At 39.5% G+C, this 13,736-nt stretch overlaps 1 protein-coding gene across 8 annotated transcripts in view; it reads right to left on the bottom strand.

The window, feature by feature from the left end:
- Positions 1-13,736, bottom strand: part of LOC114450658 (calcium/calmodulin-dependent protein kinase type II delta chain) — a 74,295-nt gene that overhangs the window by 10,625 nt on the left and 49,934 nt on the right. For 4 of the 8 annotated variants that reach the window (XM_028428915.1, XM_028428913.1, XM_028428920.1 and 1 more), the window contains exons 5-12: positions 13,588-13,653; positions 11,605-11,677; positions 6,412-6,514; positions 5,309-5,392; positions 3,508-3,602; positions 1,892-2,014; positions 1,730-1,813; positions 1,530-1,572 (exon numbers count right to left, since the gene is read on the bottom strand). In XM_028428915.1, the coding sequence (XP_028284716.1) occupies positions 1,530-1,572; positions 1,730-1,813; positions 1,892-2,014; positions 3,508-3,602; positions 5,309-5,392; positions 6,412-6,514; positions 11,605-11,677; positions 13,588-13,653 (671 nt within the window). Of the gene's footprint in view, positions 1-1,529; positions 1,573-1,729; positions 1,814-1,891; positions 2,015-3,507; positions 3,603-5,308; positions 5,393-6,411; positions 6,515-9,940; positions 10,014-11,604; positions 11,678-13,587; positions 13,654-13,736 lie in introns of all 8 variants that reach the window. The other 4 variants (XM_028428916.1, XM_028428914.1, XM_028428919.1 and 1 more) reach the window with 1 other exon arrangement.

Genomic DNA, 13,736 nt, shown 5'->3' with positions numbered 1-13,736 from the left:
ATGCAAATTTAGTCAGGAAATAAAACTTAGTGAATCATTAGTCCTGAACATGCAATTAGATTCATCTGAAAAACTACAGGAGAGCCTGTTTGGCAGCTGTGTCAAGGAAAGCACGCTCTTTTAGCTTCTGTGTGCTCACTTTCAGAAGAAGTGAGCTGGAATCATGCGGGTGGTGATTGTTTCTTCAGGTTTTTTGTGGCCATCTATGTTAAACATGCAGGGACAGTCTAAGAGACGGAGCAGATGATTGGTAGTGTCACAGAGAGCAGCATGGGGGCGGGGGACTTGGGTTTTTTTGCATCATGTTCAACAGTGAGGGGTTTATTGACATGTGCTTGTTTAGTAAATGATATAGGCTTTGCAGTGACAGGAGACATCTTTTAGTGGCCATATTAGAGGAGCATGATGCCTCAATTGTGGAGGATGACATTACCCAGTGGTGCTGTAACAAATACTGTTAAACAGTGTCACTGACAAAATATGTTTGTATGTATTACACTGTATACATGACTTATATCAGGCTTTGTTAGAGGCTACACTTTGATTTTCATGTTATCAAATCACATGATGTGTTTTGGAAAAATTGTGAAATATTAAGTCAGGTGTTACTATTGAATTTCTAATCCTTGCAACTACAGTATGTGTTTTGAGATGCAGTCAATTTATGTATAATTTAGGTACAGTTAAGCCTGTTGTCATGAACAAATACACTATTTATAGAGGCCAAAACTGTTTTGTATGTAAACATATTTATTTCTCCTGTAATGCTGGATATTTAAACATGGAGGTCAATGAGGATTGACTCATTTTTGAAGCCATGCATGTGGCAGTTCCAATTATCTATGTGTGCAATACTACATTTTCATTTGTGATGATTGTACCTTTGTCCTCACTTTAGGGTCAAATATACTGCCACATGAAATGCAGTAAGCGTCTGTATGTCTGTAACATACGGTATTTTGTAAACAAAAAAAATGATGGTGTGCTTTCTTTTCCTGCAATATGGCCACCAATGGCTCCACTGTGTCAGCTGAAAGCTCTATACTGGGGCTTTGAGATGACAGGCCTCAGAACCAAACCTGTGCAGCGTAGTTTAGCACTGTGTAGGAGTGCCAGCTACACCAAGGACTCTTACCTTAAACATGAGTTACCACACAAGAGGAGGGAGGAAGAAAAAAAACAGTAAACACTGATGGCATGTTTACACTGATAGATAAATATTAATAAAAGAAGAAAAAGTAAGCTTTCTTGCTGTTATAAGGATATACAATCGATGATGTTTGACTAAGTTAAAATGGTTTGCCCTTTGAAAGGGATGGACTTGATTTGTTTGACCATTCAGCAGCTCAAAAGGGGAGGACAGAGAGAGCTTAATGGGCTCAAAAGGCCAGCACTCAAAAAGTAGCCCCATACATAAAACAACCAAGGAAAACAACAGTGACATGTGGAGTCTCACAAAGAAATCAATATTTCACTTCGGACTGGAAGAAATGTGACATAAGCTGTCATTTTAACAGTTTCAGTCCTACCTGAGAAGTTGCGAGTGGCGAGCATAGTGGTCAGGATAGCACCCTAGAGAGAGAAAAATTGACAGCGAGAGAAGAGAAACGGTGTTTACACAGGTTAATGATTAGATATCCTGCTGCCTGGGACAGGATTTGGCTGATTTCTGTGGAGGAGTGTTTTAGAAAGAAATACCCAAGTGGATATCAGCTCTGTGGTGAATTACCTTGAGTTTCCGTCTTGCGTTAAATTTCTTGAGGCACTCCACAGTCTCCTGTCTGTGCATCATGGATGCCACAGTGGAGCGTTGCTGCAGAAAGAGTTAATAAGACCGTTAGAAGACCTGGAGGCTTGGGTGTGGTCAGTGATGGTGGTTTGTGACACCTACGCAGATCCAGGGGTGTTTGAGCGCATCTGAGGCAGTGACTCTCTTGGCTGGGTTAATGGTCAGCATCTTGTTTATCAGGTCTTTGGCATCAGGGGTCACTGTGTCCCACTCTGGAGAAGGAAACTGTGGGAAGAATTACAACCAGGAATTTTCTTTACAGTGACGCATTTAGAGACTCCTTTGTCCCCTGATCCATCAAACTCTTCAACTCTGCTTTTGGCAGGAGGGAGAGAAGGAGGGAGGAGTACAGCCCGCCTGATACAACACACATGCAATAATTTATTATTATTAAGTGCAATAACTTGAATTAGATGAATTATATACAAACATTGCACAACCAGCATAGTTATTGATATGCTTGTTGTGCAATGTTTGTATATATATTCATGTTTTATTTTTTCTGTACTATTTTTACTGTACATATTCCATTACCATCTATGCTGGTGTGCAATGTTTGTAACAATTCCTCTTATCTTTTATTTTACTGCTCTATGTTCTATTTTATTCTATTTAACTCTGGTCTGACTGTCGGTGTTGTATATACTTGTCTATGTTTATGTTTGTTTATGTTTACTTAGCACCTTACATCTCCATATTTGTATCCATGTATCATATATTGTGCTCATACTGCGTACTGTACTCTTATTTTGGATTATAGTGACACTTATACTCTTATACTCTGTACTTAACTGCATTTAATGTAACTTGATACCTCTGGCACAAGAATTTCCTTCGGGATTAATAAAGTTTTATCTTATCTTATCTTTATCTTATTCTATTCTATTCTATTGGTACAGGGTCATTCATCCATTATTAGACTGAATTTCTTCATATTTGATACAAAAGTCGTACACTTTTAACACAGATAAGCTGATCAGAATATGCCGGTCATAGTTAAGCAGCAACTTTCAGGGCTCAGAAATGAAACTCCTGTGGAAGAATTGCAATTCACCCTGCAGCCTCTAGGGGCTGGCTCCATAATCAAGTCAACCTCCACAGACTTTTGTGTTAAGATGGCCACTTTACAGCAGTAATGAACATGTTTAGAGCCTGCTTCCATGACTGCCCGTCCACCTCGGCTTTACTCTGCATTCACCTAACATCCTGAGGGAGTTTGGCACAAATATTGGCCTAGAAAGGAGGCACTGACTATGCACTGACTGACCATGTTCTTGTTTCATCATCAAGTGTATCTTAAAGTGATCAGGAGGGCCTTTGAAGTTTTTAACTCTGACATTTTTCTATCTCTCTTTTCCTCCCCTCCTCCCACTGTCTGGCTGGATAAGCAGCAGAGAACAAACACTGTTTACAGAGCTACAGTCTGTCTGCTCTGTGACAGTTTTCCATTGAAAGAAATACATAAAAGGAGAGTCAGAAAGAGTTCACACCCTGTTATTAACAATTAGCACCTATCCCTGAAGTGCTGCTTAGACTGAGTGACCACTCAGACCATCCAACATTAAAAGGTTCTCTTTGTACAAGCCTATTGATTTTCACATAATTTTGGCCTTTTGTGTGTAAAATGCTCCTTTTTCATAATTGTGTTATTGAGAAACAGTAAGAGAGCAAGAAAGAAGGAAAAAGGACAGTGTTACATGTGTCAGAGTGAAACTCACATCATAGGCACCAGCTTTAATCTGCTGATAAAGTCTGTGCTGGTCCTCGTCCCAGAATGGAGGATATCCCACCAGAAGAATGTAGAGAATCACCCCTACACACACAAAAACAGTTAAATTCAGTTTTATTTATATAGCACTTTTTACAATCAGAATTGTCTCAAAGCACTTTACAGAGAACCAAAGCCTGAACCCCCGTAAGAGAAACAGTGGCAAGAAAAAACTCTTATAACAGGACGAAACTTTGAGCAGGAACCGTGAATCACTAGTATGAATCGAGCTGATGAGAAATAAGGAGAGGTAAGAGGGGTTCCGGGGGACAGGGGACTGCTCAGTGGATCATGTTTGTGTCCCCTGACAGCGTCACATCTGTTTAATTTATGTTTCTTTAACCACTTTGGTCATTTATGTGTCCCAATGATGCACTGAGGTATCTGTACAGTCACTGTGTCAAACCTGCTCTATACAAAATAGGTTGTGACTGGCTGAAATGAGCTCAGATTGATGTGGGGACAGAGATGTCATGGTGGCAAAGATGTGTAATTTTGTGTTACTTTGCTGAAAAGTAGTTTTCATGATGCCCCCAACAGATCTAATGTTTAGTCACCTCTGCAGTGAAGCAGAAGCTTCAGCAGATGCATAATGTACATGTCTCATATTCACTGTTTCTACTGCACTTTTCCAGCTCAACGAAGAGAGTTCTATTTCCCCTATTTCCACATGTGCACGCTGTCAATGCAAACAAAAAACACCACATTAATGACTTCATTCTAAACTCTATTCCAATGTACAGCAGAACCATAGACATAATGATAATGATAAAACACAATACTCTGTAAAGTCTAAATTATGGACAGTGTGTTGTGTGACACACACTAAGTCCTTGTGTGAACAGTGTATTTGATTGGCTGGAGAGACGCCAGGAAAAGATGAAAGGCTCTCTATCTGATGATAACACACTTTGACCACAAACACAACACCGGCTATTGTTTCTGTGGACACGGTGAGTCAGCACAGGTGTGTTAAAAGAAGCATGAGTGAGTGTTTTACGCTGTGTTTGTGTCTGACATCTCAAGCCCTGGTGGCATGGCCCATCAGAAGTGTGTGTAATGAGTGTAGCTATGATTAATTTAAGAGGACAGGGCCCTCTGTACTCCTCTGTGGTACACTGACTACAGAGCAGAGCTCACTCACAGCAGGAGTAAGAGAGAACTAAAAACTGCATTCAAAAGTCAGTTGACATTAAAGTGACAGAGCCACCGGAGCCAGGTGTTTTGGTGAGAGGTGTATGAGACATGCTGGGTGTGTTCAGGTTTGATTTCATGCAAATGAACTCTCGTGAGTTTGCTGTGTGTGTAAAAGGTGTCAAGAGAACTTTGGTGCACACCAAACAAACTTTGTGCAATTGACAGGACTATTTTGTTTTTTTAATATAGGTGGCTAGCTAACCTGCTAGGCAGTTGTCAGGGACAGACACATCTACACAGCTGTGATGCTAACACTGCCCTATGTGCTGCCGACAGTGGTGAGAGTAATGTAATCTTAAAATCATTGACTATATTAAAAAGTTCTTTATGTCAGAATTAAAATATGTATTTAAATATGAGATTAAATTAAACATTTAAAGCATAAATTAGATTATTTATTTGATTTTATTAAAGTAAAATATCATCTGCTTATTTTGAAGTAGTGTCACTCCTGATTGGTTGTTCCGAACCACACTTGTATTCAACTTACAATAATCTTCATTGAGAGGTTCGCCACAATCAAACTGAAACTGAATGTTAGCAGAATATCTCACCGCAGGCCCACATGTCCACCGGCTTGCCATAGGGATCTTTCCTCAGCACCTCTGGAGACAGGTACCCTGGTGTCCCAGCAAAACCTGAAACACACACATAAACATCAATCCGGGCTTCCTCTAAGTCTATCAAAACCTTGTTAGGGCTGTCTCCTAAAAGCCAAAGGTTTTACAGTAGCTAAGGCTCAGTGGTCCCGTAAAGTTTTGAGGTGAGGTTAACAAGCTCTGAGAAAGAAAAACACCCCTCTGTGGATATGTAGTTTGGCTCAGGACCAGCCTACTTTTGAAACAACCTCAAAGTACCAGCAGACCCCAGGGGCAATGAGACGTAGTACAACTAGTAGTATAAAGTCAGAACACAGAGTGAACTGGTTCCAGGTGGAGGCTGCTGCTCAGGGAATAGACTAATTATTTCTGTGCTCTACAGGGAGAGAGAAATGGGCCTGATATCTATCCAAATCAAATATAAGAGCTAAGAGCTGTGGCACACCTAGTCTCTTTAGATAAGTAGATAAGGCTAAGATAGAATAGAAGACAGAATGGCATAGTTGTAGGGATTGGACGTTTAAAGAAATGAGAAACCTGGACATAATGTAATCCTTATATTTTAGACTTGCTGGACTATCAGAGCCCCTAACCTAGCACAGGAAGCGGCTGCTACAGAGTCACTCAGTCACTCTTTTGTTACAGGAAGCTTCAGACCAAACATGGAGATACAAACCGGACCAAAGCTAGCAATGTAGCATAGAGTTAGAGCAATAGAAAATAGTAGTGTTTTGTTATTAACAGCAATGTTACCATGTGAATTATCATTTATATTTTACTAGCACACACTGCCCTAGTTTGTTATCCATTTAAGTGGCTTGCCAATTTAGGTTTACCCTTGCCTTAATGCCCCTGATCAGCTCTTTTTAGCATTGTATCATCCATCCTATTTGGGACAAACAAAATGTTGTGTTTTACACAACATACCACAAAAATCTGAAAACAGTTTTGATGTTGAATGTTGTTTTATATAACTAGTATCATTATCAATGTATTAGTCACTGATACAATGTTCTGTATATCAAAAAGCATTAAAAATCTATAGTGAGTGTACTCACCAAACCATGCCTGCTGGTCTCCCTGTACTTCAATAGCCAGGCCAAAGTCTGCCAGTTTCACCGCTGCCCCCTTCAACTTACTGGCTAGGAGCAAATTCTCCGGCTTGGAGTGACAAAACACAGATAAAACACTTCAATATCTCAGACTATTGGAGTAATGTAACATGAGTGATATGCAGGCAACAGGCCCTAAGACTACAGGAGGGATTATTATAGCACAGAATAACACTGAAGACTGAAGCTAGAGTGTGCATGGTTCTGACTAAAAGCTTAGCTAAAGGCCAACTGTAGCAGCTCGGTCACAACAGATACATGTCTACTAGGAGGAAGGAATGTCAGCCGCTACATACACAGAGTAACCACAGACTCACACTGAGCCTGATTACAGTGTGCTTCAGTCACAGACCATGGCTGACCTCAGCCCGGCAGCAAGATGCCGGCTGCGCTCAAATTGAGTGTGCAAGCTTTTCTGGTAGAGACTGACAGCGTGAAAGAGACTGATGCCAAAAGCCCAGGAAAGAGAGAACAGGGGTTTCAGGTAAAAGGTTCGGGGAGGTTGAATAATGCATTTGGTGACATTTAGTTTTCTTGACGAAGTGCCAAGTAGGAAATCAGTGAAAATGACTCTAAAAAAATAACAACAAAGAGATGGGTTCCTGATCAAAAAGGAAGCTGCTTTTATTCTGCAACAATGACACCAATATCACTGCATCCAGTTGAGAGGCGGCAGATTACTATTTGACACAAAGAGCAGGAAATATTTCACACACTAGACTGTGCCATTTTACAATCATTGGCGCAACCTTCGTGGGCTACACATGTGGTTTATGTAGCACACACATCAACAATGATGAAGCCCCTTAACTGGGGCCCAGCTACTGTTTAGTGTGCCCAAAAAGTTTACATTCTATTTGATCACCACTTACATAGCCATGGCACTCTTACATGTACAGTACATGCATGTGCTGTCATTTAGCCAAAAATAAATGTAAGTTAGAGTCCCAAAATGACCCACTCTGTCCTCAACCACATTTACTAACTAGACAAGGAGCAAAGAGTAGAATACATATTGAATAACATGTGATGCCTCAGGCTTGCCTAAAGTCTAACGTAAGCCATAGGTTAAAAAAAACAAAAAAAAAAACACAAATCCTTAACCTAAAACGCCACTTCCTGCTCTGAAATAATTTGTAGACGCTTTATGTTGTTACTTTTATAAAGATTGTATTATAACTTTATACTGTACTACAATAAAATATATTTATAATATGTAAAATGCAAAATTTGGAGAAATATTCTGGAACATTTACAGTTTCATTTAAAAAAAAAAATCTGTTATCTGTTCAGTGCCCGACTGTAAAACGTGCTATATAAACAAAATTGAATTTGAATTTTTTTTCTGTGAAAGTAAACAGACACGCAATTTAATGTACAAAAAGAGCTACCTCACTGAAAGAATTATTTAAATAAATCTGGATTTATTTATTATATAATGACAGTAATGTGTTATAGAACATCCACGCTTATTTGGATGAAAAAAACATGAAGGCAATCCATAAACACATGACCTATTTGTGATTTACTTCAATGACAGAATAATAGTTCTGTGTCTCTCAGAGTCTAACCATTAAGCTAGGTGCAGCTATAACTAGAAATGGTCCTGTTGCGAAAACTGATCAGCTGATTCACATTCTGGGACAATTTGTGGATGAATTCAGTTGCTATGTTGGTTATCTGTCTTATCTGTGCCTCTTAATGCTTCATCTCTACAGGCAAATGAAGTGAAACTGAATAATTCAAAGAAATATTTAAAATGGGAAAACAAACATAAAACACAGTCAAACCTTAAGGCAGATGAAGCCAATAAATACCCAGAAAAAAAACACTTGACTAATGCACATGCAGGATGTGGTCAACTACACAGACCTATTGGCTTACCGTACACACACACTCATAAATACATGAGTGGTTCACTGGTGCACAGATTATATCAGGTTGATGAGGAGTTTTTGCTGTGCCCTTCTATAATAGGGCAATATATTAACAGGACATCAGCAGGAGGAGGAGGAGGAGCAGAAAGCTGTATTGTTTGCTCTGCTGTTTGTTAATTGTTGTGCTATTAGGGTAGACCAGAACTCTGTCACAGCTTTTGCAACAAAATCCAATTCTCTGCTTTATAACTTATCAGTTGTAATGTGGAATCGTGTCTAAATGTCAGACTTGCCTGTTTTAGTTTGGACTTTGTATTAACCATCTTTTGCACCAGCAGGCGACCGCCTATATTGCCTATGCTAAGAGCCAGCTCTGATAATAGCTGTAATTGGTGTAAACATTTTTGACTTCTGACCATGTACTATAGTGGCAATTTGTATCAGCTGCAATGCACTTTGTGCACATTAACTTGCAAAAAACCCACACCATCCTGGCAGTTTGTGGCTCCCTTCCCCTGGCATCATGGATTTTAGTACAATAGCGCCTTTTAGCTTAATTTATTCACTTATTACTTTGCCTTTTCTGCAGATCCTGTGAATCAAATTGTTCATTTTGTTCCTTAAAAATGTCCTTATCTGTTCTAGTCTAAGAGCTGGCCGACTGTATTGTGTTTTTAACATGGATTTGTAATCATTGCAGTGCACTTTGTTTCTAAAATTATTCATATTCAAACATCAATTTTCATTTAATATTAGCAGGAAAAGAAAAACCTATAGCACACAAACATTTTAGCATTGTCCACATACAGCGAGAGGGAGCACATGTATTACCAGAAAGCAGCTTGGTGACACATTGTGACATGGTATTTTGAGGCAATGTGCTCTGATACATTGCACAGGCTTTTAAAGCAGGTCACAGTCCTTCCGGTCTCCTCTATAAGGATATAGACTATTTTTCTAACCCCAATGGTGTGCCATTCTGGCCCCAAGATCACAAGTAAATCATGTTCATGGGCTAATAATTAGCCATGGTGGTGCTAAAGGAAAAACAGCTCAAATGCAGGCCTATGCACAATTACTGCTGCCCACAATGGTATGATGCTTGAAGACAGTGTGCAATACATCCATGAGTCTACTATGGCATGCTCTAAAACCTTCAAAGAACTTCATAGGTGCAGGTAAGAATTGCTTTCTGGGGAGCCTGTATGTGCTTGCCCAACATCTTTATCAGGAAAAATAAAATCACATGAATACAGTACACACACAGAAAACACGGGTACTTTCCATAGTGCGTCTGCTCTGCAGCTTGCTTATTTGTTTTGGTTGTATTTGTTTGTCTTTGTGTTTCTGCAGTGAGCTGTGGCAGCTGCCTTGGCAACAGCCAATCAAAAGACACAAAGAGAGGGCATACAAAATACAAGCTCATTATTGCTGAAGGTACACCAAAACCTCAGACACCTGGGTTCATTTGATTGGCAAATTAGATACCCAAACTCAGCATTTAATCCAAGTAAAGTAGAAAAGCATGATTGCAATACAAATGTAGAAGTCTTAGTGTGAGGTCACACCACAAACAAGTCTTTACTGTGTCTACTTACCTTGAGGTCGCGGTGGACCACGCCCATCTGGTGGCAGTGGAGAACAGCCTCTAGGATCTGCTGAATGCAATGACTGCATGCAAACACCAGGGGGCCATGGGTTAGTGACAAGCTACCACTCACTATCTGTGGCTGAGAGCTGGCTTTGACACTCGGGGAGGGGGTGCACTGCTGGTCGTGTTATTGGAGTGTGAGAGAGTGAGAGCACAGCAATGCAGCTAACTAACAGGCCCACAGGCTATAATTAGGGCCAATTTGGCAAAATGGGCCATTTACTCAGTGTCCTGTGATAGACCCAGAAAAAATAACACAAACATACTGTTGCTGTGATTTTGTGCTCGGCTCCTCACACACACACGCAGCCAATTGTCCACCCGAGTCTCAAAGCTGAAGTGGTGTTAGATCCTGTCCAACTGGAGGCAGGACCATAAGAGAGGGAGGAGGCATAGGAGCTAAAAGAAGGTGTGGTTTCATCAGTGTTTGAGCATGTTTTGTTGTGTTATAGTCTGGAATTTAGATCAAAACCTTGATTTGAAACTGTACAAAAGTCCACAAACTTCTAATTAGATGATCAAAACTCTAAACATGTTCTAATCTCACTTTCAACACAAGTAAAGCTGGCCTCTATTAGCAGCTATTTGAAGTAATTTCCATCGGCTAAAAACTCATTACACTCTATGAATAACTGTTTACTGATAACTAGCTACTATTCAAAACCATGAATTGACATACATTATGTATTTATATCAAAAACATCAACAATGTTTTATACTTTGTATTCTGAATGAACTGAAGCTGTAAACAGTACTTATTACATCAGAATTAATAATAACTCACACAATAAGTGTTCAAAAACATGGCAGACAATTTGTATTATCCAAACTTTTACATGTCCGACCCGCAGCAGCTGGTGGGTCAATGAGAGGAGAGATTTTCTGTTTTTCTAATTGTCTCAATAAACCATGTTGAACTTTCTAAAAATTAAACCAAAAAATTTGTTAACACTTATATTTAATTATCCTTTAATTATCCTAAATCCTACAATACAGGGTGAGAGGCAAAGTGATCCATTTCCAGTCCATTTACATTTACATACACTTTATTATGGAGGGTTATGTCCTAAATAATACATATTGGTAGTTTGCGCTTGTTTTTAGCAGGGTGTATTTACTAGATTTTGTCCCTGCATTGGATGGACTTTTTTGTGACATTAGAGAAATTAACCAAGTCCCTAGGTGAACTGTTAACCAGTTCACATATTTGGATGTGAATGCAGTGTCATAAACCACCACACCTCCTTCCTCCTCACCTTCTCCTCCCTCAGGTCTCAGCCTATTGTGGCTAGCATGGACAGATGCTACATGCGCTTTGTGCCCTGGTATTAGGGAGAGGCAGGCCGTGATGACATCTATCAGCCCCCTCCCGACCTTACACCACCTACCACCTTCTCTCCAACAAACCTGCAAAGCAGCAGGTGGATCTCCTGTCAGGCAGCAACGCGTGATGGTGACAGGAGGAGGAAAAGGAGAAGGAGGGGGTGTGTTTTGTGGAGGAGGCTGTGAAAGGTTAATTGTTCAACTGATCAGGCAGTGCAAGAGCCAGGCAAGGTGCCACAGGTGGGGCAGGCCTGTGTCTTTTTACTGTAACCATGGTCACTTACTAACCTTTAGGTCCCTGTGCACTATGCCATTTATGTGGCAATGATTTACACTTTCTAGAATCTGCTGTATGCAGTGACTGTGGAGGAGAGAGAGACCAGCCAGAAGCAAAAAGGAGAGGAAGAGGGACAACATGTAAATGTCAGGAAACAAAGGAACAGACAGGCAGAACATACCAACACCTGATTGACAAAGGAAACACCCTGGAGGAACAGTTCAGCCTTCTGTTTGCTATCTTTTTAATGTAAGATGATATCAATCTCATGTCTCTGAGATAAAACCAGTGTAAGGTTATAGTTAGCTTAGTTTAGCATAAACAATTGAAGTAAAGTGAAACAGCTACCTCACCTGGTTCAAATTATTTTTTGTCACTACACCGATCTGTCAGAAAATAGTTCCAGGATCAATGCTTTACATACTTTTATTCCTGTCTTTATGTTATGCTAAAGGCTAAACACATCTGTACTTAACTCACAAGCATGAGATAAATACCAATCCTCGTGTCAAATTCGGAAAGAAAGATGGCTGAACTGTTTCTCCAAGATTTTCTACAGGTAGAGAAAAATACAAAGGACACATGCATGTTCTTTCACATGTAAAATGTCAGAGGTCCCCTTTAAAAACATGTTTTTTACACATCAATAAAATCCACCTCAAAACAGAATCCAGACATAGTCTAAGGCAGCGCTGTTATTATCTTCAAATGTTACAAAAATTCAAATTTCACTAAATAAAATCTTGAAATTTTCTTTTAATGCTTTTGCTATTGCTTCCTTCTGCAGATGACACTTGTTAAAGGAAAAGACAGGGCTCTTTTGAGTGGATTTTAATGATCCAGAGAGAAGCAGAAATTGAGAAAAGGAGCTCCATCATTACAAGATCAACAGCAGGCAACACAAGGAAAGGATACAGAAAATACCCCAGGCACAAAAGGCATACCAACAACAGGGCAATAATATACTGTTGTTTTGCTTATAATAATTAGCCATGTAGTTTGCCAACATTAAAGGTTCTACATGTAAGAATGAGAAAACACTTTACAAATCAGCCACAATTACATCTGGTTAGAATAATACAATGTGAAGTTAGAGCTAGTTGGTAAACTCCCACTGTCTTTTAAGGCTAGTAGTGAGCTATACAGATAAATGCACTTGTTTTGTACTATTACATATTTTATCGTTAGCTAAAATCACCCTTGTTGGACTCAAAACATGTAATATGTTTGTAGCATGAATCATGTTAGCTGGTGTATGTATGCGCAAAGCTAGCTTTCATATCCATTCAGAAATATTCTGCCAGTGTTAACATTAGCAGACAAGCTAAGTAGCTAGGAACCTAAGCACACGTGGAAGTGGCAGTTTTTAACAAAACAAAAAGCAAGCTAGCTACTTTAGCAACCCAACTGCTTGAATTTCTGCTGCAACAGTATTTAAGTGGTCTAGAATTAGCCTTCAAGCTTTATTACTTTTGAAAAGGAGCTAATGGAGATTAGGGCAAATTACCGGGTAATCAATTTGGTGGCCAGTTCAGAACAGGGGGTTTCAGATAAGATATTCCTTTAGTTGGATTGTTGGATTAGGTGCTGTTATCCATTTAGTAATTTATTTTATTTTGTAGTAAGCAGTCTGTATTAGCCAGCAAGTTATTGTCACCAAGCGGAAGAACTCTAGACTAAGAATGACCCTTATTTCCTCTGGAATTTTACTTTCAAAATAGTCTACAGACTGTCAAAAGCAACAAAGGAAGTCTGGAAGGTCTCATTCTTTCAGTTGCATTATTGTCTGTTCACACATTGGCCACAAAATGGATTGATTTATTTACATTTTTACATATTGGACCTTTAATATTGTAGGGTTGGCATAAAATTTGTGACAGTTTGGTAAATGTGCATAAATATGCCTTTAGAACCAAAGGAGAGTAACTCACATTACATTAATACAGTGCATTTAATAAAAATGATTTATACACCCCAACAGAGTTGACACTGACCTGGCATCGGCTTCACTGTAGTACTCCCTGGCAACAATGTCCTCAAACAGCTCACCACCAGTAACTCTACAGGATAAAAAAACAAAAATTGAGTACGAAAAACAAAATAGACATGAAACTGTTCCTGCATTGAGAAAATGTTTCTTAAT

This window comes from Parambassis ranga, chromosome 18 (assembly GCF_900634625.1).
Source record: "Parambassis ranga chromosome 18, fParRan2.1, whole genome shotgun sequence".
NCBI classification, from domain to species: Eukaryota; Metazoa; Chordata; class Actinopteri; family Ambassidae; genus Parambassis; species Parambassis ranga.
Note: the sequence above shows the minus strand (reverse complement) of the source record. Positions and strands in the feature narration are given on the sequence as shown.